Source organism: Littorina saxatilis, linkage group LG15 (genome assembly GCF_037325665.1).
Source record: "Littorina saxatilis isolate snail1 linkage group LG15, US_GU_Lsax_2.0, whole genome shotgun sequence".
NCBI classification, from domain to species: Eukaryota; Metazoa; Mollusca; class Gastropoda; order Littorinimorpha; family Littorinidae; genus Littorina; species Littorina saxatilis.
In genome coordinates this window covers 34,241,310-34,268,148 of record NC_090259.1, presented here as the reverse complement: position 1 = coordinate 34,268,148, position 26,839 = coordinate 34,241,310, and the positions used below count along the sequence as shown (strand labels likewise).

Below are 26,839 nucleotides of genomic sequence, written 5' to 3'. Positions count from 1 at the left end.
TGTGTCTGTGTGTCTGTGTCTCTGTGTGTGTGTGTGTGTGTGTGTGTAGATCGATTCAGAGTAAACTACTGGATCGATCTTCATGAAACTGTACATGAGAGTTCCTGAGAATAATATCCCCAGACTGTTTTTTCATTTTTTTTATTAATGACTTTGATGACGTCATACTCGTTGGTTTTTGTTAAAGTTGAGGCGGCACTGTCACACCCTCATTTTTCAATCAAATTGATTGAAATTTTTGCCAAGCAATCTTCGACAAAGGCCGGACTTTGGTATTGCATTTCAGGTTTGAGGCTTAAAAATTTATTAATGAGTTTGGTCATTAAAAATCTGAAAATTGTAATTAAAATTATATTTGTATAAAACGATCCAAAAACAATTTTTTCTTATTCTTCGTCATTTTTTCATTCTAAAAACACATACATATGTTAAATTCGGATTAAAAAAAAACAAGCTCTGAAAATTAAAAATATGAAAATTATGATTTAAATTAAAAATCGATTTAAAAACAATTTCATCTTATTCCTTGTTGGTTCCTGATTCTAAAAACATATAGGTATGATATGTTTGGATTAAAAACAAGCTCAAAAAGTTAAAAAGAATAGAGATACAGAAAAGCGTGCTATCCTGCTCAGCGCAATCACCATCACGCTATTCTGGCTTGTTAATTTCACTGCCATTGCCACCAGCGGTGGACTGACGATGCTACGAGTATACGGCCTTGGTGAAAAAATGCAGTGCGTTCAGTTTCATTCTGTGAGTTTAACAGCTTGACTAAATGTTGTATTTTCGCCTTACGCAACTTGTTTCGTTTTGCCGATCTGACGCTGTTTCGATTTGTGTTTGAAAACGACATTACACGGGTAATATCCACACATTTCAACAGAAACAAAGTGCTGCATTTTTCATTCAGCTTTCTGTGTTGTGACACACCAACGTCCATATCAACGTCTTTAGAAGATTCATCATTGTCAAGAAAACGATATTTACAATGAAAATCTCGACTGGGACCCTTAATGTGTTTAAGCGAAAACAAATTACAAATACCAAATTATGCGTGCATGACTCGAAGCAGAAACAAAGGGGTGAAACACTTCTGTGACCCCACCTAGGTTAAGTGTACTAGAGTACAAACAAAGTTTGATGTTTGAATGATGATGCAGTGCAGATTATGTTGATATTCACTGTACAGAAAAGCAAAGTTAACTATTCAACCAGATGTCTGTTGTTTGATAAACGTATGCCATAGGTTCACAGGGTTGCAGCTTGCTCAATAACGGCGAAATTTCCCAAATTCTAATTTATTGATCTTCTGAGGAGTGTACTAAGGCTTATAGGGGGAGCGTACTAAGCACAGAGACAAAATCTCGGGGGAGCGTATCAAATGCAAGTCAAAACAGTGATTTACTTCACAACAACTCTTCAAGTCAGTGCTGTTAATGGTTGGTAAACAAATTTAGCCTATCGAAACACAATTGGAATACAGAATGAATGTATACTAGCTGTACAACCACATGAAGCTTCGTTTGTCCATATTTTATGTTTTAAGTGGAATATTCGTCGGAAAACGCAACTTTGATGCACATACTGTTTATTTGCTCTTCAATCGGACGTAAAGTTGACATTATAAAACAGTCATGGCTTAGATAATAGAGGATAACCATGTATGTATCTTTTCTTTGTTACAGACCCTTGGTCATTGTTTGAATAAATCATTATAAACAAACGGACCGTGTTTCCATCTATGCCGCCAAGGGTCTTTCTTTCTAAACATTGTTGCTGTTTTTTGTCATCGGTACTAAACAAAACAACACACGAACTCTGCAGCTGTGACGTTTACTGTGACCGTGTTCCCATCTAGATAAAACCTTCGATGAGTAGATGCGACTAAAAAGTAAACATCCTAACTTTGTTAAGATACCTTTGATTTCATTTGTCATAGGCATACCAGCTTAGGCACGCATCGCAGCGACGAACAGGAAGTTAGGGGGAGCGTACTAAGAATATTTGGATCGACGGCGTGAGATGATGATGACATTTTACATATGAGATTTTATAGAAAATATCCCGACACGTTCCTCTTTTTTCGCTAAACGATTTATCATTTATTAAATGTCTTTGATGTCGTGATATACGGCTTTCTAAAGGTTGAAGGCACATTGTACTGACCTCATTTTGTTAAAGGAAAGTGATTGAAACTTTGGTCAAACATTCTTTAGTTGACTTAGTCCGGACTAAGGGATTGCCTTTGAGCTCCGAACCCTAGAAATTATTGGAAGGGCCCCTAATATGGACCACTTTTTTGTTTCATGCTGATAACTAGCATGTTTTCTTGCTAAGAAATGTTAACGGTATTCTGGCAGTGTATTTTATAGTTGTTTTATCCTTACTGGTAACCGTTAGGCCCAATCAGCGCGAATTAGCTTTGATGAACACTCGGCCAAAAATTAAATACAGAAAAATTCACAACTGCGCGCCTTTGTAGACCAGTAAAGAGGCCTTCCGGGCAAACATCATTGTAAAAGCCCCCTATACTTCAAAATAACATGATACAACTCAGTGTGCAAGTCAGAATAATGCATATTTGCTTCAGATTTAAAAGTTTCAGTTCAACGAGAACATTTTTTTAAGGCACAACAGCAAACTTAAGAAACTTGTCAAAAACAGAGAGAAAATAAATAGAAATTATTAACTTTCACGTAAAGAAGACTGTTTGATACAATTTGTAAAAGCTCGAGGGCTAGTCAAGTTATTGGTTGTTTTAAGTAATCTTCTTAATGACTGACTAAAGCCAGCCTTCGTCTTTTCTTTTCTCCTGTTTGTTGAAGGTGGTCCATCAGTACTGATTTGGGGACACACACAGGGGCGGATCACATCATTTTTAAGGGGGGGTTTCCAAATTTCTTTTAGGGACAATTCGACAACGCAAAGCGTTTCGTTGAGGGCGCGAAGCGTTCGAACCTCCTAGGGGGTCCCAGGGCATGCCCCCACCCCCCCCCCCTCGGAAAATGATGATAAAAGCAAGAAAAAGGAGCAATCTGGTTCAATCTGAGCAAAAAAACTTCCTCTGATACACTAAAAAATAAAGTTAAGAAGACAAATTTGGATCAAAACTAGGACAATTGACCGATTCGGTGCAACCTGAGCTAACAAATTAGCCAACTACTTTCAAAAACAGTCACTTAGAAGACAGAGGCCGGCTCCTAGGGGGGGGGGGGGGGGTTCGGGGGCATGTCCCCCCGGGACAAATTTCATAAAAATCAAGGAAAATGGAGCCATCTGATGCAATCTGAGCCATCATTTTTTCTTTAATTTCAAATTTATTTATATCTTCTTTTAATTTGTTTCTCTTCTTTTTTTTTCTTCTTTTTTTTAGGCTAGAGGGGGGGGGGGGGGGTTCCGGAAACCCCGGAAACCCCCCCGCCCCCAGTGGATGATCGCCCCTGACACACATATACTTTGAGATTTTGCTCTTATTTTTTGTTCGCCCTGAGAAACTCGGGGCCAAAGGCACTGCGGCTAACATGTAACCACTAAGTCTTAGCTGTCGTATATATATTACCATTATTGTGTGTTAAAAGCATTTGTCTGTGGACAGAAAGTATTCCGTTTTAACTGAGTGTCAAATTTAGAGTGAACGCTACAAAAGTGTTAACTGAAAACAAAGCGCCCTAACGGTTTTGTGGTTTGTGCGTCTGCAGCTGTTCACAGGCGGAAGGTATCGTTCACTGGACCAGTGAACGATACCTTCCGCCTGTGAACTGGTTTTTTTGACATGTCATGTACAAGTTATCCAGAGAGGGTAAATGCAGCAAATGAAACTGTTTTGCAGATGAACTCGCATGTGACAGATGATAACAAGTATTTTTGCTCCACGAAATAATTTTCTCAGATTATTTTAAGTCTTAAAATGAGTTAATTCCACTTCCTCTGGACATAGACCTTTAATCAGAACAGAAGTGCCTGACTGAACCGGATTATTTTGAGATCATAGCCAATCCTTTAACGAAGAACTGCTACTCTGTCGACGTTCCGTCTCATCTGAATTTCAGGGATTGCTTCCCCTAAAATCTACAGGTTTATGGCTTATTTCCTCAATTTTACCGCAGTTGCTTTCGTAAAACTAGTGTGTATTGATTTGATACACTCTTATATTATTTGCTAGTCATATTTACTTCCATATTATTCAGTAATTTGGTGCAAATACAAGATCTCGCATTATTGAGACTGAAACGTGACTCATCTGTCCGCCATTTTAGATTGATGATCATCTTGCAAAGTAGGAAGAGGGGCTCGTCTGGAGAAGATAGCCGAGTTTGTGTTCGTATTGCTTAAACTGTGGATATACTAATGCAGCCATGAGTTGGGGATCAGAACTTTGGGTACGTATCATTTGATTGTACATTTTCTTTTCAGATAGATGGCTATTTGAACTTTTTACAGCGAATAATTTGTAGCAGACGTTACTTGCTTGTTGAAGAGTGTTTCTGTCAGACAGGAACATACAGTCGTATTCTAACATCAAAGATCGTCTGGCGGGTTGACAGATCTAGCAGTCGTTTTCTTAGCACTGCAGTTAAACGTTCGTGTCTTTAAAGTGCCTTTCGTATACTCTTTTAGTGCATGGCTTTATGATTTGTTTCCACTACGTTATTTTGCTAGTGCAGCTGCAAGGACGAGACTATCAAAGCTGCATGTTAGTTTGTTACAGCAATTTACTGCGAGATGGCACGTTTTCTTGGTCAGATGTTTCTTTCGGTTTAGACTTAGAGCAGATTGTATAATTCCTCTTGCTTGCAGCGTTATGACATGAAAACGTACAATGGATGTATGGAACTGGAAGAACTAATCTAATGTTTTCTTCACTTCTTTTTACAGGATCAGTATGACAATGTTGGAGTACACACACAAAAAGGAATTGATTTCTGTGAAAAGTTCACTCACTTCCTGAAAGAAAGATCAGCAGTGGAGCAGGAGTATGCCAGAAATTTGAAGTGAGTACACAATCAAACGTTTGGTTTGTGTGAGATCTGCGCTAGGAAGTTGAACTTGCAAAATTTACAAGTTTACAAGTTCCACTTACAAGTTACAATCGTGTATGACAAGTGACTCATGAATGGGCTTTTGGAACTCCCTGCCAGTCCCACTCCTATAGTAAAATACATGACTGAAGCTAGAGGAGAAAGTTAGTGTAGGGATTTGAGATCAAAATCATTTGAATCAATGAATGTGAACTCACAAGTACTCCCAAAGGGTGTACACATACAATGGGTAGTTAAGACTAAGAGAAGTAATAATGAATAAGAAACAAAGGTGTGAACTAGGGCATACCTGTTGATTACAGTTTTTTAAACCTGTCAATTTTAGTGTGTTTAAGCACTTTTGAGACTGTAATAGTGTAACTTAGTGTAACTGTAAGACTTACTAAAAGTAAAAGTATAAATAAAACATGTTTGTACAATAATTTACCTCTGTGGAAATAAAATGATTGTCTTACTAAGTTACTGATTGGTGAGAATGAGGCTGCTCTTGCACACTTTCATGTGACACTGACAAAGATAATCTGTCATACATTTGCCCACAGTCATGTAAGGGAGATAAAACTAAGCACTCTCTCCTTGAAACACATACTTATAGACAATAACTTTTTAAATAGTTGTATTTCATACTCATAGTATACAAATTACAATACTTAGTTCCTAACAGTGACAGTACCTTGCGTGTCTGATACATGTACTGGCACTGGCAGGTATTTGTGTCGATGTGTCCTTGTTCTCTTTGTTCCTCTGAATAGAATCAATGTGCAACTTTATTAAGACAAGACAGTCACAGAGAGAGAGAGGTAGGGAGATTCAGATGCAAAACTTTATTTCAAAAGGATGAAGGATGTTACTTTTAGTCGCATCCTAATCTTCCATCGGTGCCTTATGAAATTAATTATATGAATATTATTATTAAACAGTGAAATTTGAAAAGCAAAGAAAGAGAGAGAATGTAGGCTGATAAAATCGACTCTGGGGCCTGCTCCAATAATTTAAAGTATTATGTTGTACTTTACAGAACTTTACAACTTATTCTGTTACTGTTAGTACTTAGAGTAACACTGCTACTACTACTACTACTACTGTACTAGTCAGTGTGGGAGTGAGTGAGTGAATGTGTCCCACATCAGTTACTGTCAGACAGCACACTTGATTGCTCGAGTTCAGTGAAAGTTGGTATGGAGTTACTGAAAGTGAAACAGTTCTACCGAAGATAAATCACCTTGCAATATTTCTTTGGGCGACTTCGGTGAACATTTCTATTATCCTGTTCAAATCGAAGTGTTGTTGGTGACATACATTTGTACGGACCTGGAAATCTGTTTTTTGTTGGCAGGTTACCTGAGGTACAACAGGCGTGTGTGTTGTTTCTTGTCTCAAGATCACTTTGTGTGTGTGTGTGTGGTTGTGTGTGTGAGGGGTTGGAGCTACAGAACCATTGTGAAGTTGTATGCATTTCCTTTAATTGAAGTCATTGAAGATAATTGTTGGCATGTACATGTTATGTGAATTACTTGACTAATCAGTAATTGTTTCTTTTGTAAACTAAAGCTGAGGATTTGAAGCACAGTGAATTTTGAATTTTATTTCAATTTTTCAGAAATCGCAAATAGATTTCTGGAAAGATTGATTTAAGTTTGACTCACTAAATAATATTAATAATATTATTATTAATAAGCAACAATCAAACAAGAAGATAAATGAACAAAACATAAATGATGGTTGCGTAACACTAGCAGTGTGCGTTCCCTGTGTGAAAATAACTCAACAGTTATAGTACATTGGCAGTTCTAAGAGAGTTGCAATTGGTCAAAGAAGTCTAGCTCCAACCATAGGGCATGGTGAAAAATATACAGTAACTGACAGCGACAGGAAGTTAGTTGTATTCTGTGCATACCGGAAGATTTTTGTTTCCTTTTGTGACTGTGAGGCTATGGTGTGTGCTCTTACCAAATAATTTGACCTGCATTGATTAATTATGAATTTATGTTGGGACTGGGAACTATTTCCTGGTTATGATAAAGACATTCAACGATAAAATGTTTTTTGGTAGAGTAAATATGGTTGTCATGTTGGTGACTGACTATGAAGCATATTTTTGTGTGTGTGGATAAATGATAAAGAACCAATTATTATACCATTACCATAATCTGTGGAGTACTACTGAATAGTTTGTTACTGTATTTATTGAGAATCGGAGATTTTTGCTGCTATCATGATTTAGTGTGTGTCAAAATGGTGCGATTGCGTATTAATAACATGAAAATCAATTGTTAGTCCAATTCTATGGTGTTATGACCAATCAATCATTGAAAAGGTGAAAGTAAGTGATGAGAATAATAATACTAAACTGTACATTGTACTGCATGTTTTGATTCTCAAATGCTGCTGAGCTGGTGTCTGTAGTGTACGTAAGATTCGGTCAATGATGAATTATTTGGTATGAAACATCTGTAATTCTATTTCTTTTCATTGTCAATGTCAGTAACTTATTGGTAAGTAACTACTAAACTAGTCTGTAAGGGAAGTTTTGTGAGCTAATTTGGCTATCAGTATCACTCAGTCATACTACATGTACCACTGTACCAGTACCACAGTTCAGGGCTTCCAACAGAATACAGATGCTCAATATAGAGTGTCCCGGGACCCCCAACTTTAATGGCAATTTAGAGGGTCGAAGACCAGGGGATATATATTTTTCTTTCAGAAGGCAGTCATTCATAGATGTACATGTAATGGCAACTTTAATTTAAAGCCATTCAATGATTCATAAAATATGGTCAGATTTACTCAATACATTTCTGTTGGTTCCCCCCGCGGGTTAGGGGGAAGAATTTACCCGATGCTCCCCAGCATGTCGTAAGAGGCGACTAACGGATTCTGTTTCTCCTTTTACCCTTGTTAAGTGTTTCTTGTATAGAATATAAATGTTTGTAAAGATTTTAGTCAAGCAGTATGTAAGAAATGTTAAGTCCTTTGTACTGGAAACTTGCATTCTCCCAGTAAGGTCATATATTGTACTACGTTGCTAGCCCCTGGAGCAATTGTTTGATTAGTGCTTTTGTGAACAAGAAACAATTAACAAGTGGCTCTATCCCATCTCCCCCCTTTGCGATATAACCTTGAACGGTTGAAAACGACGTTAAACACCAAATAAAGAAAATTTCTGTTGGTACAGATCATTTTTGAAAACAGTACTAATGGTAGTTAATATGACAGATATTAGGTGCGTCGGTAGACCTGTTCTGGTTAAGTGCATTGTGGGATCCCTCAATAAATTTATGGTGTGTTATTTTGGCTTCTACTTCTAGTGCATACAGGACTCAGGGCCTTGCACAGTTTTGGGAGCCCTGACTGTTGTTTTTTGGTCACCCGTAAGGCAGTGGTTTTTTTTGATGATAGAGTGACAATAATCATAATGACAATAGGAAAAAAAGATGTAAATGACAAACATGTACATGTATGTATACAAAGGGCACAACCACAAACACAGAATTAGACATAAAACTAAAGCAATCAAATTGATTTGAAGTACGGTTTATTTTACAATTTTTATTTTACAATTTTACAAGGTGTCATATATGGCTTGACAGAACATTCAGCAGTAAAAAATATGAGATATTTTCTTATTCCTTGTAAAAATGCAGATTACAAATACAAGATCTACTTCGAACCTTTACGACCTTGTTCAGTCACAGTGAAGACACAATTGGACAAGTGTAAAAAGTTCTCTCTGTGTTTGGTTCTGAATTGTTTGTTCCTGGAATCCATGTGTAGTTTCTGCAATTGTTGTCAGTCAGTGACACTTGATAGAGTGGCTAAGAGTAAGACTAAGAATGAACAGATCCTGTCAACTAAAGTGAGCACCCCCCCCCCCCCCCTTTAATTAAAGGCCCTCCACTTTAAGACTTCCTTCTTTTTGAGACCTTCCTTTCTACAATGTTCTATCAATAGCCTCAGTAAAGTTACCTGTATTTTATTACTTTCTCCTTTTTCAGACCTGATTTACTGAGATTTTTGACAGTCGTAACTAAGAATAAGGATAAGATTTCAATTTTCATATAAACCTGTGAGGTTACCCCATGGACATTCGGGGTGCTTTCTCCCATGGGAAAGCAAGCTGCCATACAGTGCAGCGCTACCCATTTTTTTCCTTTTTCCTGCATGCCTGTATTTATGTTTCCAAGCCCTGAGACTTTTGCTGTGAACTTGGGTTCTTTATCGTGTGCATGCTTGCACACGGGATGTTCAGACACCGAGGGGACGAGTCTGTACAAAGTCGATTCTGGAAAATATATCCCTCGCCCAATGTGCCCACGTCAATAGTTAGAACTGGTTTTGAAGCCAGCGCCGCTACTGACTGCGCTATTTTCCCAGGGAGGTTCCATTGCAGAGCCAATGAGGGATAGAGTTAGGACCAGTGGTGAATATTGTTTACCACCATTACCAAAAGATAACATAAACAAGAGTATACAACTACAAGAGCTGAACAGTACACCAATAATCAAGACAGACTGTTCGAAAGATTTGAATGAGGTAATAAAATTAAAACATGTAGAAAATGGAAGCATTGCTGTAAGCCAACAAAGTATTGTAAAAGGATACATAGGAACAAAGATGTTACATGCATGATGTACAGTCACATTCACATTGCTATCCTCATGGACTGATGGAAGATCAAGTCTGTGAGTGAGAAAGTCTGAACAACCTTTGGGGTTTGACATAGGCGTTGACACATTTCCCTTGCAGGCTCATGGACATAAAGACATGGGATGTAGTGGTGAAACTAGCAACAATACAGTGAGCTAGACTGGTGATAGTGATACTGTCTATGTCTGTAGGCGTCTTTACGCTCCACGTTTTGCAAAGTAATCAGCTATCTACTTAGATAATATTAATGCACGCTTCAGATGGGAATGCCAACTTCAGGTGTTGGTATCATTACTGCTGCATTAACTTCTCTGGAGTATAGTTTATAATGATGGCGGTAAACTTGAATTCAAAAACCAATACAGATCAAACAAGGAATGGAGCAGTGCCAATCACAGTAACTGCTCAAAAGCCGACAGGAGGCATGGAGCAGGGGACAGTAGTGTTGTCATCCTGAAGGTAGTTTGATGTGTGTGACGGGTAACGATGACAGTGGAGCTTGGACGGCCAAGGGAGACCACCCCAAGCGTCATGAAACTGGCGGCGACAGTCGTGCTGGACCTGCTGACAGACCTCGCGACAGGGAACGACATAGGGCTGGTCCTGGCTTGGTCCGTGGATGCAGAAGGGCATGAAAGCTCCGCAGAGTAGAAATGACAGGCGAGTGGAACAACCAGATTCCACCATGGAGGTGTACTGTTGGATTTCTACACCGATCTCGTCAAGGTCATTCTGTTTTAAATCCAAACAGAGAAGAGTTTTTGACTGAGAAGTTTTGTTTGAATTATTTCAAGGCATAATGCAGTGCCTTAAATCAAAACCATACAGCTGACTGAAGATTGTCCAATGAGATAAGATCAAGTATGACCTATTGTGAATGATTCCAACAGCTGTGATGTGGTCCCTTTTTTTAGTTGAAAATTGAATGGTCATTACTCCTGACATTAGTAAAGTAATCAGACATGGGATTCTTCCCCAAAACCGTAAAAAACATTCAGTCTCAGAGGTCGATAGGGCCATTCTTTAGATGATGAAGTCATGCCTAGATACTATATATGCACCAACATTTGTCCTCTGCCTTATTTTCCTACCCTTTCCGCATCCTTCTTTTGTAAGAAATAAACTTTGTCTGTAGCAATATAATATCAAAACATGTGAGAGAAAAAATTTGACACATTATTTTGTGACTGATTAGGACTGTGAGTGAGGTTCTGCTGTAGAACACATGCAGTGTGGTGAAACAACGAGTGAGGACAAATACCTGCAGGAAGGGGTTGGGCAGAGAGCCCAGTGTGTAGGGCATGTGTTGACACATTGGCAGAGGGTTGGGCTGGCACTCTATGATCTGTTGTCGTCGCTTCTTGTTTGTCTCACGCTTGGGTTTCACACAGCTCTGCGACTTCTTAAATCCTGAAAGTGCAGACAAATAATATGTTTATCACTTATGTCTCGTATCTGTGCAGTTTGACTTTAAGTTTCTGTGGTGGACAACTTACAGATGAAACCTGATGCTGTGGAAGTTAGCTGAAAGTGAAAGTAAAGTGCAAGTATGCGTTGACATGGGATGCATTTTATTATGTTAAAATACTGCAGTGTTAGAGTCCCGTTTTACTCCTGTAGACCTGGTTCTGTGACTCATTTTAATGCCAGTAGGATCACATGATCTTTACATTTCTTCTGTCCTCTTTCAAAAAGTGTGATTTGGTCCAAGATGCCCTCCCTGATAATGATATTGATAGTTTATAATAAGAACCGGTATGCAAATAGCTGACCTCACTTAAATCGCATGATCTCATATATATATAAATCATCACTTGGTTCCCTTCGTTGATGTCTGATTCAGTGATTGTCAAGGTCAGACATCACTTTTGAGAGGTTAATCTCTACTTTTTTAAATGCTCACCAGAGCTAATACCAATAGCTAACACCAACACAACAGTAGCAAATCTGTTCCTGAAAGTGAAATGTAAACAGAGGGAACTGAAATTCGAGAATGAAGAACAAACGCATGTTAAGGTGCATTTTGAGTACTGTTTTCATTGGCATGACGTGACAGATACACACTACTACATTTGTATAAAGTAAGTAAAACCGGGAAAATTGAAGAACCTTTCCATACATGCAAGACATGTGAAAACCTATAAACACTAGCACTATCAGATACCTGAGAGGGTTTCACAGGTCATCTCCTCCTCCCACGTCAGCCCATGGTGCCCAATGATAGCACCACAGCGTGACTTGGCTTTCTTGCACGTTTTGCGGCACGGCAGATCGGTGGCTAGGGTGGGGATGCCAGGCGTGCAGCGCGGCAGGTACAGCGCGCAGAGAAAGATGCGCAGGTTGTCGGAACACCCCATGTCCATGAAGGGCCACCATGGCTGCAGCGCCCAGTACACCTGATACAGTGGTAGCAGAGGCATTGTAACTTTGTGTACAATTCAGTTATTCAGATTATGCAGCCCTGAAAGTGGCGAGTATTTTACTCGTTGTGGCGAGTAGAAATCAACTCACCAAATGCGAGTAAAGTTGCTGAAACAAATGGTTGGTTCAGCGATTAACATTTTCTCTCTGGCTAGTAAATTTTGAGAAGCACAAAGGCTTGTGCACCATTTTTTTTACTTTCAGGGCTGTTATGTATAATGTTAGATGTTTCTGGATAGCATTGCGATGCTGTGTTTGTTCTGGTGCAGGGAAATAAAATATTGACTCTTGAGGGTAAGGCATAGTGCATCTCTAGAGTACAAGTTAGATAAGTAAAATACATTTACAGTCGGAAACATGGATGTCTTTAGGCAGAGTTTTCCCATCGTCTGAAACCTTTCATGATTATCTGAACATCTGAGTTGTCAACCTCTGTTATCTGGAAGTTCCCTTGTCTGAACTGGTACTGTAAGTTCAGTTTGCTTTGTCTGATATATATTTCAAACATGATTGTCATGCCTAACCTTTTCATTAAATGTAAACAAAAGATTTCTAATGGAGAAATTCCCCTTCCATGTACAATGTAGTTTTTCGGGGAGAAATTAATAAAATGACATACTGTCATACATATATTTGACACGCCCCTGAGGAAGGCCTGGCAACAGGTCGAAAATTTGGGCTGCCACTTGAAATTCTTTGTTTGGCTTTTCTTTTCCTTGATTTTGTTATACATATATATATATAGGAACAAAGAGGAAATCACACAAACTTATCAATAAGGTTTGATGGGACATACATGAATGATCTTTTGACTTGCATGCACACAACAGGTGTAGCACAGGTGTTTACTGAAAGTAATGTGATTTTTCCCAAAAATCCTCCCTCCCATCCCAATTCTGCTGCCCTAGGCCAGTCACCTGCATGGTGTCTACAGCATACCAGCTCCAAGCTGGACTAAAATACACACAGAGAAACATTTAAAAAACGGCTCAAGCAAAGAAAATCAGTACCTGCTCCTGAGTGGTGTGGTTGAAGCGGTTAGGCAGACGGGTGTAGTTGTACTCCACGAGACCCCGACACATGGGCACCATCACCTCCTCACACTCTGAGGTCGTGGAGTTGACGATCTCCTCCTCTTGCGCCAAGATCCTGTGGGTCGTCAGCAAGGTCAAGGTCACCAGAAACAGCCGCCACGTCATCTTGGTCAAGGGCTCTTGAACACTCGGAAGTCTTTTTCTTCCGCCCAGGCTAGGTTGTTGTGAGCTTGGCTGAGAAGCTGTCTTTACGACCATATTTCTGAGCTGAATTGTTGCTGGCTGCAAGATTCTAAGTGAAAGAGAGAAAGAAAAAGAATCAGCGGTCTGTTATCCTCATAGAGGAACGGTAGAGGGGGAGGCAAGAATGTGGTTGGATATCTTGAGGTGAAGAAGGGCGAGAGAGAGCAAAGGGAAGAAAGGGACCCCCTGTCTAAGCTATCATTTGCTGGCGAGATGGAGAGCTATCATTTGGCAGTTCTCAACAGGGGGTGAAGCCTTCTCTCGGCTGCTTACTTGACTGTAGTCAAAGAGCTTTCCCCTGCTGTAGTTTAGTGTACAGTGTAACCCTCTTTTAAGACCCCACCCCCGACCGAAGACAACCCTCTCCCCCACCCCCACCCCCACTAAGACCTTGCTTTTTCAGATTGCCTGTTCTGTGTTAATGACGTCTGTAAATTGACCTCCATTTTAAGACTCCTTCCTTTGTGAGACCCTATTACCTCAGGGTTGTGGAGGTCTTGAGAGGATGTTCCACGGTAATGCTTACCAGTCTATGTGGGCGCCTTATTGTGGTCTTTGTACATCAAGGCAGGCCGCCGCTGCCAATCATAGCAGGGTCTGTGTACAGCGATAGATGCAAGACAGTGCGTGAGAGGGGCTGCGGAAACGTTGATTGAATTAGCCACTTTTCTACTCAGCTGCTGCTGTATGTAGCCACTTTTCCCATTTCTCTCGCCTTTGTGTGAGCCTGCGGGCCTGGCCTTGGCTTTGCGGAGTTTATATCCATGGTGTTTGTGTTGGTACCTGGGCAGTAGTGGCTAAGGATGGGGTGAACAGTCAATACAGGTGTGCTGCGGTAAATATTTTGACGTTTGTTGGCAGAGACTGAGAGAGACGGAGAAGAGGACTTAAACTATCTCATCAGAGCAGTGTGAAGCCGATAAACCTCTTTGCACTCACTCAAAAAGCCAAGCAAACAACAAAATATTTATTTTTTTAATTAAAAAAAAATCATTTCTCAGTCGGCACGTGCCCTTGGGGGGGGGGCAGGCTTCCAAGTTCCAACTGCATGTACTCTGCTACTGACCTTGAAGAGTAATTATTTGTTGCCGAGAATAATTAAAACAAGGAGAATGCATAGTGTTAATGTGCGATGATTTAGTTGGTGTTTTTACATTTAGTCAAGTTTTGACTAAATGTTTTAACATAGAGGGGGAATCGAGATGAGGGTCGTGGTGTATGTGTGTCTGTCTGTCTGTCTGTCTGTCTGTCTGTGCGTGTGTGTGTAGAGCGATTCAAACCAAACTACTGGACCGATCTTTATGAAATTTGACATGAGAGTTCCTGGGAATGATATCCCCGGACGTCTTTTTTATTTTTCGATATTAAATACCTTTGATGACGTCATATCCGGCTTTTTGTAAAAGTTGAGGCGGCACTGTCACACCCTCATTTTTCAATCAAATTGATTGAAATTTTGGCCAAGCAATCTTCGACAAAGGCCAGACTTCGGTATTGCATTTCAGCTTGGTGGCTTAAAAATTATTTAATGACTTTGGTCATTAAAAATCTGAAAATTGTTATAAAAAAAAAGTTTTTTATAAAACGATCCAAATTTACGTTCATCTTATTCTTCATCATTTTCTGATTCCAAAAACATATAAATATGTTATATTTGGATTAAAAACAAGTTCTGAAAATTAAAAATATAAAAATTATCATCAAAATAAAATTTTCCAAATCAATTTAAAAACATTTCATCTTATTCCTTGTCGGTTCCTGATTCCAAAACCATATAGATATGATATGTTTGGATTAAAAACACGCTCAGAAAGTTAAAACGAAGAGAGGTACAGAAAAGCGTGCTATCCTTCTCAGCGCAACTACTACCCCGCTCTTCTTGTCAATTTCACTGCCTTTGCCATGAGCGGTGGACTGACGATGCTACGAGTATACGGTCTTGCTGAAAAATTGCATTGCGTTCAGTTTCATTCTGTGAGTTCGACAGCTTGACTAAATGTTGTATTTTCGCCTTACGCGACTTGTTTGTTGTTGTTGTTACTGTTAGAACTAGATGGAGGGCAAACTTGAAGTGTCCAGTGACACGAAAAGCACTATAACTTTGTTTGTGATTGTTAAAAGGAAAAAATACTGCTGTTGTACTTGTTGGGGTTGCTTTTTTGTACAGTCATCATAAGGCTTGTTCCTGTAATATGGACAGGAATTCACTTCTTATTAAACCAGCACGGTTGGCCTAGTGGTAAGGCGTCCGCCCCGTGATCGGGAGGTCGTGGGTTCGAACCCCGGCCGGGTCATACCTAAGACTTTAAAATTGGCAATCTAGTGGCTGCTCCACCTGGCGTCTGGCATTATGGGGTTAGTGCTAGGACTGGTTGGTCCGGTGTCAGAATAATGTGACTGGGTGAGACATGAAGCCTGTGCTGTGACTTCTGTCTTGTGTGTGGCGCACGTTATATGTCAAAGCAGCACCGCCCTGATAGGCCCTTCGTGGTCGGCTGGGCGTTAAGCAAACAAATAAACAAACTTCTTATAACAGGACAAGTGAAAGTAACACAGATAGTGCAGTCACGGTTTTATCTTTTTTACATGACTGAACATAAGCGAACATTGCCCATAGTTGAACCTGACTGGGCACCAAACATAAATGATAAAGGGCTGTTCATATGGTAGGATTTCGCCCAACTTGTCCCTTACTTTCAAGCGATTTTAGTCAGAGCCAAGTCAAAGCAAAATCGCTGCCTTGTGTGAATAGCGCAAACGCTCAAACTAGTTTTAAGCGAGGATTCTTGGCAGACTTTTAATGCCAGTTCAGCTGTCTGAGCTACCGCCTATAGCGAAGGTCTGCGCAAAATGTGCAATGGGGAAAAGTTGTTTAAAAGTCTGTCATGTGAACGGCACTTAAAACGAACGATGCCCGTAGTTGAAGCTGACTGAGCACCACACATAAAACGAACGATGTCCGTAGTTGAACCAGACTGGGCACCACTTCCACCTTCCATTGAAAGCAGAAGCTGACCTAGTGTCTGGCGAGACATCTTGTCGTGTTGACTGTTGCCTGCCGGTCAACACAAACACGTATACACAAACACGTCTGTCGCCCCCAGGGTGATGTGTTGTCTTCACAGCTTACACCTACACAGGCTGCTGGTGATACTGGAAGTGTTGCTTCTTACTGCCCCTGGTGTCTTTTTTAGACTAAAGTGTGCTGCGTACTGTGTATAGTTTTTGTCTGACACAGCATTTGACAAAAATTCAACCAGACACTGTATGAGGGTATTTTCTTGCTCTTTTGACACAAGGACGGCTTTGTAGTTGTCTGATCTCCACAGATAGTGTTGGCATTTGGGGCAACTTCTAGCTTGAAGAAGGAAACCGTTAACGTTGTCGATGATAATGATCGAATTATACAGTAATGGAAGGTGGTGCTGTTACACAAAAAATGTTTTCCCTAATACGCATTGCGTGGAACTAAAAAAGGTTAAATGGGAAAAAAAACTCAAAAGCGAATCTCTCTCTCTCTCTCTCTCCCTCTCCCTCTCTCTCTCTCTCTCTCTCTCTCTCTCTCTCTCTCTCTCTTCCCGTCATATTGACTTGTATTTCTGTTTTGACGGTAGCTTCTGAAGGTAATATACACCTGTGAACGACCTATCCCCTTGGGTCACGGAAGCGTCTATCCCTCACCTTCCCACTCCACCCCTCCTGTCCCCTCGGCTACTGTGGTGTCTGTCCACTGGCTAGATAAACAGTGGCCGCGCGACTCTGTGTGCACTGTCATTTACTGGAGGCAAAGAATGCTAACTCCTTGCTGCATGACAATTTCAAAAAATCAGGCAGCAAAGTGTGAAGACAGTCTGTGTTGTTCTCACGGACGGGTGCTATGTTTTGTGTCTGGTCAGAGAAGGGTCAAGGAAAGAATGTTGATTGCGATACTGTTATGGAATTCAGCTTAGGCTGCTGGCTTTAATTGTTGTTACTGCCGTTGTTGTTGTTGTTGTTGACTGTCAGTATTGTGTTTTGAATGATAGGTGCTGTATGCTAAAATTGATTTATTGGTCTTTACTGAGTGACCAGTTCAGTACAACCTTGCTTGTTCCCGGTGATAAAAAACAATAGATTTTTTTTTAGCGAATTTATGTGACAGTATTGCCTCCCTGATATTGATAATTGCACCTAGCCCATTGATTGAATACACGAGTTTATGCTTTTTCTGGATACCTTGGCAGATTCACTTTGCCGAAAGCATTCTTTACTGCTTTGTGTTCTGACTTCTAAGGTTAATCAACTAAATGACTTCTGTTACTTGTTTAAAACAAAAATAAAGAGTTCTCATGTGTGTTAATTGATTGATTTTTTGTTGGTTTGCGTGATCTTGTCTCTTTTTGCCTTCAAAATGCAAACGGACATATTGGTTGACAATGGGTATCAAGATTCTCTTTCTTTAAATTAAACTCCATGACCACTTCTCTTTTGTCTCTATCATTAAATCTTTGCACTTTATACTGTTTTGCAGAACTTTGCAACATTTTGCCTTACTGGAAATTTTAAGGGGAATTAAAAGGCCACAGTGTTGAATAAAGGATTGAGTGATACAATACCCAGCCGTTTTCCAGGTGGGACCGACATTTTCCTTGAGACACAGTCCATTTAAGGAATCGGCTTTATTTATTGAACCTTCTATTGTGTGGGTTTTGTGTCCAGGTCCAATTTGAGGGAATCTCAAATTTCTCAAACCAAAACAACAAAGTCTGTTTGTGGCAAGCTGACCGAGTGACTCATGAATTTATTCATAGGGGCGTTTCAAGTGTTTATAACTAAAAACAAAAAAAGGGGGAAATAAAACAAAACACGAATTTGCCACTGTACGTATTAGAGTTTATTTAAGGCAGATACTCAATATCAGTCATATGAAATCATGCAGGTGTGATGCACATTGCTCATGCATGACTTCCCTTAATTTTTTAGATAATGAGTATTTTCATCATGACTATGACTTTTGGTTCTGCATCAAATCCAGGCCATGAATGCATTTTGCCATGGCTGACTACTGTTAGTGTTTCAGTGTTAGCAAGTGAGGGAGATAATTGTTTGCCCTTTTCTTTTAATTTACAGACTGTGCATTGCAGATTACATAGACATGAGAGGCATGCATATATATATAACACTATTTCATGCACAAAAATGCACTTTGCATGGGCAGGTGTTTTTAATTTTTTTATGAATCTCCTCTTGTGTTATAGAGTACACTTTCTGTACTTCATCAGCCCTGTTTGTATCTGAACTCTTTAGGACTGGTAAGCACGCACACTGTGACACACATACACGCGCACACGCAGTCAGGATCACACATGCACTCACTAGAACACACATTTTATACACAACCACCACCAACAACTATGCAATCACACATAATAAACATGGATTCAACTTTTTGCACAGCAGAGCAGAAATATTCCAATTTCCATTCTTCTGCTTTATTCCCTCAAAGACGTCACCTCACTGTATTTCTTGCACACACAGTGTGAAGGATAAAACAGTCAGGAGCTCCCACCAGAGAGTGTTTATCTTTCTACCAATATTGAATTTCCTAGGCAATGGGGCTGGAAGTCAGATTGGGAAAAACAAATAGCCTGCTCCAGGATTGTGGGGGAATGTTTGGGGCTTTGGTATCTGACCTGATAAGCCCTCAGCCCTACTTGTGCCTTAATTACTCAGTGTTGTGATTGCTCTATCTTTCTCTTATTATCCCAGTGTTCCTGGGACATGTTACTGTTATCTCGATTTGATGCCCTACATTGTCCAGATTGGGGTCCAAAACTTGAGCTCATTGTAATTAAAGTAGGATAAAGCGTATAGTGATTTAGGCAATCGATTACTTTTGTGTATTTCATGTTCTGTTTGTTTCGTGTTGCAGAAAACTTGTGAAGAGTTATCAGCCCAAAAAGAAAGAAGAAGATGAATACCAGTGAGTATATATATGTTTCTGTGTGTGTTTTTGTTGTTTTTGTTTTGTTTTTTATCCATTGCAATGTTATGTTACCTTAGTTCTGTTTCATGTGTGGATCACTGTATGTATTGTGAAGTTTGTCATCAGATGTTTTTTTGCTCTTGTGTGTGTGTCTGTATAATTGTTTGTTGTTATTTGTTTGTTCACAATTCTATATGAAAATGTCAGTTTAGTCTTGCACAAGTTTCACTTCACCCGTGTTGTAAATTGCCTTTTAATGTTACCAGCCAAATCATGTTTATTCATTATTAATTATGTATTCTGTGCATCTTTTGAATGTTAATTCAGTCTAGATTAAACATGCTTTGTTGACTACTGATGAGGCTCTTAGTCTTAGTCTTTATAATAGTCAGGTAATTAATGTTGTACTCTTGGCGATTCAAAGTGTTTACACTTGGTGATGCATACTGTTCATTAATTTATGCTTCATTAATTTATACAGTATTTTGATATGGACTCTATCTTTACTGAGTCAGTTGATATTGTTTATCACACCAAAACAACATGTATAATTTATAGTAGTGGCATAGCAGTTGCACATACAATTATTCATCGGCTTACCTTAGGGGGTTGAAGAATCAAGAAGAGGAGCTTACTTCATACATGTGTATGACAGTCGTCACATCAGTCATAATACTGAACACACTGATTTCTCAGTGAATTAGTGACCCAGTATTATTTGAGAGCAATTTAAGAGTTAAACAGGGACACAGAGGGCTCTTGTATTTGACCTTAATGACAGCTCTGCTGTTGACATAACAAGGAAACAGTCACCGGACTCACACTAGTCAAGTGGGCCATATGCCTGCACGTTCTTAACCAAGCATGAATTATTACAGTGGAACCTCTGTTTTAGGACCCACCTTTATTAGACTCCCTCTTCTTTACGACCACATGTTCCGTGATGCAGCCTCATTCTCTTGGACGTTTTCTTCATATCACTTACTTTACTGTCATCTTAAGATTCCTGCTCTCGTAAATCCTACATTTGTCAGATGTAGGAGGTCTGTAAAGCCGAGGCAGCACTGTGTATTGCTGCCAGTCAATGGTCGGATAAGGCTGGCGTTTCACTGTCAAGTCCAGTGAAAGTGGGTGCGATACTTATGGTGCGTCAAATTGATATTACTATCGTTAACTGTTATATAGGGTTTTGAAACTATCGTTAACTGTTATACAGAGTTTTGAAACTATCGTTAACTGTTATGTAGAGTTTCGAAACTATCGTTATCTGTTATATAGAGTTTCAGAAACTCTATATAACAGCTAACGATAGTTTTATCAAAAGCGCGTCGGTATTGTTCCCAAATGGGAAAACCCTGAAATGCCATTGCAAAACTGTCTTTATGCTACGAAATGTACATTTGAACTAGAAACACAATTTAAAAAACTACAACATTAGTTATTGACCGTTCTTCTGTTGTCGTCTTCTCAAATCATTGTTGAGTTTGTTTAATATTAGCTTTAGGCCCTTTTGTACTTTCGGCCGTACCGTTTTCCACGTGTGCGGTTTGAAGACGGTAGGCCTACTGAATATTCGCCGACAAGACCATGACAGACGCACTACACAAAACAGTGGGTATTTTTCAAAACAAACACAAAACAACGTGTTTCCCGAGTGACATCCCCCACGACGCGTTTTGGAAAACACTGCATGCTATCGCATCGTGTTTTGGGTACTGGACGGGTCAACCTGACACTGACCGTTGCCCACTGCATGCATGCCAGCCGTATGTGTACAAACTGACCCGCACTGACACAGCGCGGCAGCGAGAACGGGTCAAGCTGACACTGACCAATATTTCTGTGAAAACAGGAAGCGTGCTAGCTGTAACGAAGATTTGATTACTTGATTAAACGAAGCAGCGAAATGGACTTATCAGATGACAGTTAGTTGAATATGATCTACTAAATGTTGTAGTAATTTAGTGCAAATTCGCTCGAACGAAACGTTCAGCAGCCATTTTGCCGGCATCGAAACATCCGACCACGCCTTCGCTATTTTTAGAAACTCTATATAACAGTTAACGATAGTAATATCACTTGCGCGCACCATGCCGCCGTTTTGCGAAACCCTCGTTATCTGTTATTCACAGTTTTAGCAATAGCGCGCACAAACGCGCTATTGATATAACTCTAGATAACAGTTAACGATAGTTTCGAAACTCTATTTAACAGATAACGATAGTTTCGAAACTCTATATATCAGTTAACGATAGTTTCAAAACCCTTTATAACTGTTAACGATAGTAATATCAATTTGGCGCACCATAGATACTGTGTGCCAATAATCTAATTGCTGTGTTCTTAAGTGTCCATTGATAATGTCACTGAGGCAGCTACTGCGTGTGTCAACGTTTGATATTTAGCTTGTTTGTGGGAAGGCGGAACTATTGCTAGGAAGCGTAAATAAATTGTGTATTGTTTGCATGTCTATTGTTGGTACGAGTGTAGATCAGTGGGCCAATGTTCTCTTCTTCTGTCCCTGTCTATGTCTCTCTTTTTGCAAGTCGGATCAGGCTAGCTGTCTCCAGAGCAGTTTGTGAGCATGCAATAACGCTAAGTAATGACAGGGGTTAAGTAACCTGTGCTCCTTAATGCAGTGTAATTGACTTCAATCGTTGCCCAATGGGATGCACTTGACCTTTGTGCTGTGAAGTTGTAACCCTGTCAGTTGTGAAAGGGAAGCAAAGATTTCACAATAGAATGTAGATCGGTAGGTAATTGAGCTCTATTTATCTAAGTCTCTCTCTCTCTCTCTCTCTTTTATTTTTATTTTAGTTGATCGCTCTCTCTCTCTCTCTTTATCCCCCCCCCTCTTCCCTCACCCTTCCTTTCTATTTCTCTGTCTTTCTCTGTCTGTGTGTGTGTGTGTGTGTGTGTGTGTGTGTGTGTGTGTCTCTCTCTCTCCCTCTCTCTCTCTCTGTCTCTCTGTCTCTGTCTCTGTCTCTCTCTCTCCAACAAGAGTGTAGGTGAACAGTACTGTAGGTAAACGTACATGCATGCCCATTCATTATAGAGATTGCTTAAATAGCCTGTGCTCTGTAATTGACGTCATGATTTTGCGCAATGGATTGTCACTTGAACTTTTAAGTGAAGTTGTAGTGGTGTGAATTTGAAAGAGAAGCAAAGGTTGCACAATTTTTGCACAATGCAGATATGTATGAATGTGTGTACTCTCACATAAGGTTGAAAGTTCGCATGACAGTCTTGCTCTGAACGGGTCAGAAGGACGCACAGACTGAAAGTGTGAACACTTACTTTTAGCTTTTTTCGGCAGAGGTGGGGGAAAGGTGACACCAAAAATGTCTTAAATTTAATACAAAGAAGTAATTACCAGAACTTAACTTGCAGGGCCATTTTCACATATTTGCAGAAGGAAATAAATCGTAACAGTCGCAACATCCATGGGCTGCAATAGGCCTAACAAAGACAAGCTTCTCCAGACAATAGGGAGTTATGTTTTCGTTTTTGGCTCGTCTCTCGTCCGCCCAATCTGTCAGCGCAGGTTTGTGCTTATCGTGACTCCTTCGCTGTTCATACTTCTGCTGTTAAATGTAGTGCTAAGTGATGGAGCAAAAATAGTCGTTTGTAGTACAAACAGGACTATTGTTCGTCTTTTTGCCTGGAGGAGTACAGTGGAACCTCTCTTTTAAGGCACCCTTTTTTGTACACGTGGGCTATTGTAGCCAGGAATTGTGCACTAATGAGACACGGTCATAAATCTGTTTTGTCTGATTGTAGTTTACAAACATTTTTCTTTAGGCGCCTCATAGTCATACACAAAATATCGCAGCAAATAGGATCACATCACGTAAAGTGTACAAGTATTGATCATTAGTAATACATTTCAAATAATTGGTTCAAATATTGCCACAACTACTCTCAGCTTTGTGCAATTACCAGGTCTCTCCGCTCCAAACCGCTTTGCTTGTGTGTTGACTGTTGGGAGCGACAGGCGAATACCGTCGCTGAAGAGTGGGTGCATCTGTTACTCAGGCAGTCTCGCACCAATTGGGTCTTGTTGCTGTAGAAATCGATGTCTGGTCGCGGCAAGTGCTGTCGCTGATGCCAAGGCCAGTGACATCCTCCTCCCCCCCCTCCCCCATCCCCCTCAAACTCCCTCCGCCCTGCTGTAATAAAGTGTGCCACGTTTCACTGTTGTCTGCGATTCAGGAGTGTGCGTGGAATTGAGGCATTGAAAGTCGGGTGGGACTCATGAAGAGCCAGAAAGTGTGCTCTCTGTATGACTGTTGGGTTCAGTTCAAGGTTGCTGGCTGTGCCACAATTCCTTTTTTGGTGCCTTTTGAAGTCTGCGTTAAAATATGTGGGCATCGAGAGGTCGGATGGGAGGCGGAAGGGGGGGTACTCATAAATGACCAAAATGTGTGATGTCGGTTGTGTTGAAGTGTGCCACATATCATTGTTGTTTGCAATTAAGGGGTCTCCGTGGAATGCAGGCATTGAAAGGATGATTGGGACTCATGAATAATGTCATGTCTGTGGGGGGGAGGGTGTGTGTGGATGACCAAAACATGTGTTGTCCAGGGCCTTACATCCATGAGAGGTAGCATAGGACAAACATTTAATGTACATTTGTCCTGAACAAACACAAATCAATAGGACATTTTTTCCCGTAACAAAACGTAAATATAATTAAACTTGACTAGTTTCTTGGCACGAGGGTAAAAGAACAAAAATACTTTTCTTGGCAAAAAGGTAACAGAAAATATAAAATAAATTACATCGAGTCAGTGCAGTGTTTCTGTCTCTGAACTTCAACTACTGTGCTGGTTCCTTTCTTTTGATGAAGAGCATTCGCTTCCTCGTGGATGTCCACTTTTCAACAACCTTCACCACCCACTGTGACTTGTGAATGTCATCCTTTGGCCCCTCCAGGTACACACGCATCAAGCTTGAGACGAAGTTACGTGTGGGGGTGAGGGAGGGGGTAGTGTCTTTCTTCGGCTCCGATGTTTGACTATCGCGTTCGACATTCTCACCTGGGCGATCGGGCTCTAACAGACTAACTGGGGCTGGAGGAAGGGACTTGAAGTGTAATTTCTTCTGTCCCTTTTCTGGGATCAGTTTTCGTTTTGGCGGCATATTTGTTATTTTCGGGGAAAGCGCGAAGGGAGGCAACTCTCAACTGGCTTCGAGCAGTCCGAGTTACGAGCCATGGAAACTCTTTGGTACTAGAGGCACAAAGTGTCTAATTTCGTCTGCTACACATCGCTTCGCAATACATCGATAAATTAGCATTCAAACTACTGTAAATTGAGAAGTACTGACGATGTCCGGATCAAATGATAGAATAATCGGACATTGACCACTTTGTGACAAAAACAATAGGACATTTGTCCTCCTGCATGAAAAATGTATAGGACATTTGAAAAAAATATCCTCATATGTCCGATGTCCGACGTGGATGTGAGGCCCTGAAGTTGTCTGTAAGTATGCCCGGTGTAACACGAGAAAATTACTCCCACGAGATTTTTACTCCGGAGTACAAATTTCGTACGAAAATGTTACTCCTTTTACGAAAAAGACTCCCCCATTACACGAGAAAATTACTCCCCACGACAGGTGAGTTCCGAGTAAACATTTCGTACACAAATGTTACTCCCCTGACGAATAAAAAAACGAATAAATTACTTCACGCCAGGCTAACACAGCAATTTAACTTCCCATGCCAGGGCAGGTGTACGGAATTTATTCTCCCTTGTCCCCTGTTAGTCTTGGTGGCGGAAGGGGTAGCGCGACATTCGTTTGCACGAGATCACATTATTGGCATTATTCCTTCGCCCGCATCCCATTTTCGCGCACGAAATTTTTTACTGGAAGCACAAAAAATGAGGAGTACAAATTTCGTGGAGGGAGTAATTTTTTCGTGCCTTAGGGAGTTCTTTTTTCGTACGAAAAATTTACTCGGAGTAACAATTTCGTACGAAATTTTTACTCCGGAGTGAATTTTTCGTGGAGTAAAAATGTCGTGTTACACCGGTGTTGTCTTCTGAGTTCCCGTCAAGGTTGTAGTATTGGATAATAAATGAATGGCAGTGAATGGAGTCATGTTTGAGGTTGTAATGGCAGTAGGGAGGAGAAAACGGAAGATCTTTTGTCAATTAACCAGAGCTGTATTTGGTGTGCGAACGGGCTTTCTGGGTGTAACTTAGCAGCAGATGTTATCGGAAGTCTGCCGTCGGGGTTGTATTGTTTGAACAGTAACGATTCTGAGTCAGCGAGTGGTGATAAAAGTGTTTGGACTACTCGTCACCCTGGCTACAGCCCAGATAGTCCAGATACTCTCAGCTTTTCCTCCGGGACGTGCGTCCCCCTGACAAGATTTTTAACTTTTTGAAGGAGATTCAGATTTTTAGCAAGATTTGAAGTAACACACGTGTGTGATGTGCACTTCTTAGAATAGAAGCTTTATTTGACTGTGATAGACCTACATTTATGAAATAATAATAGTTGCAAACACGATGACCTCTGTGTAAACTGAGAAAGGAAACAAACTTGTATTGGTCCTGAATATAATGTAGGGACATGAATTTTTTTAAACATTTTTTAACCCTCTCACAGTTGTTCCTCGCGACTGGAACACTTGTGGTTTCTCAGACCTATAAGTGGCTGTGGGGATGACGGCCCGGAGAACTGAACAGAGGACAATTCCATGGATGCTGATTTGCGTCAACTGTCGACGAAACGTCGTAACTTCGTTCACATTGCCCAAACATTTGCTGTCATTTCGGCAGAATTGCCGAATTTGTTAAAAATGGTGGAAATGACTGCCGACAATTCTGAACATTGCCGAAACTTGTATGGATATTTTGACAAATTGCCGTAGAACTGGAAAACGAATCCTAGCATTTCAACATCGCCGATTACAGGACGGAAAACTTGATACTAGCACCACAACAGATGGTTTCTCGGAACCTAAAACAAAGTGATTATGTCGGTAATTGCAGCACCGCGGACGACCCATACTGATAATTACCGGAAGATGACCTTCTAACCTCACCCTGGGTCTTGGACAGTGCAAAAGGTCAGGGTGACCTCATCTCTCTGTGTCCTTAACCTTGTATCGGGGGGTCGTTGTCACTGAAGCACAGGCGACGGTCGGGTGTTGGTGACAGCAGAAAGGGATGGGGTAAGGGCGGGGAGGTGCTCCGAGAAAGGGGGGGGAGGGGGGATTTGAGTTCGGTTTGAGCTGTACAGTCACAGAAAAAAAAAGTGTCTGAAGAATGGATGGGATGGAGAGTGAATGGGATGGAGTCCTCTTGACACTAAAACGCGTGTGCTTGGAGTCCCGAGGCCGCAGTTTGTCACCCAACTAGAAGACGACGGGGTGTGTCTGTGTGTGATTCTAGTAGGGTGCTGGCTGTAAATTCATGAATTGGGTGGTATCTGTGAATTAAATGAATCGTGCGTTGACAGGGCATTTA

The 26,839-nt window shown here is 40.6% G+C and overlaps 2 protein-coding genes across 5 annotated transcripts in view; one reads left to right on the top strand and one right to left on the bottom strand.

Moving 5' to 3' along the window:
- Positions 1-4,250: 4,250 nt before the first annotated feature.
- Positions 4,251-26,839, top strand: part of LOC138949169 (formin-binding protein 1-like) — a 78,914-nt gene continuing 56,325 nt past the window's right edge. For all 4 annotated transcript variants that reach the window (XM_070320941.1, XM_070320939.1, XM_070320940.1 and 1 more), the window contains exons 1-3: positions 4,251-4,382; positions 4,879-4,994; positions 19,302-19,352. In XM_070320941.1, the coding sequence (XP_070177042.1) occupies positions 4,359-4,382; positions 4,879-4,994; positions 19,302-19,352 (191 nt within the window). In that variant the 5' untranslated portion in view covers positions 4,251-4,358. The remainder of the gene's footprint in view (positions 4,383-4,878; positions 4,995-19,301; positions 19,353-26,839) is intronic.
- On the bottom strand, positions 8,580-20,146 carry LOC138949173 (uncharacterized). The gene is made up of 5 exons (XM_070320946.1): positions 19,956-20,146; positions 13,124-13,439; positions 11,857-12,088; positions 10,954-11,102; positions 8,580-10,424 (listed from the first exon to the last, which is right to left on the bottom strand). Exons 2-5 carry the CDS (start codon positions 13,403-13,405, stop codon positions 10,098-10,100), a joined length of 990 nt encoding a protein of 329 aa, XP_070177047.1. The 5' UTR covers positions 13,406-13,439; positions 19,956-20,146; the 3' UTR covers positions 8,580-10,097.

What these genes read in the sequence shown, in the direction of transcription:
- LOC138949173 (XM_070320946.1), bottom strand. Translation starts at nt 13,405, where the DNA reads ATGGTCGTAAAGACAGCTTCTCAGCCAAGCTCACAACAACCTAGCCTG. An exon ending in ACCACACCACTCAGGAGCAG is followed by an intron (nt 12,089 to 13,123) that starts GTACTGATTTTC and finishes CCACTGTATCAG; the next exon opens with GTGTACTGGGCGCTGCAGCC. An exon ending in TGCCCAACCCCTTCCTGCAG is followed by an intron (nt 10,425 to 10,953) that starts GTATTTGTCCTC and finishes GATTTAAAACAG; the next exon opens with AATGACCTTGACGAGATCGG.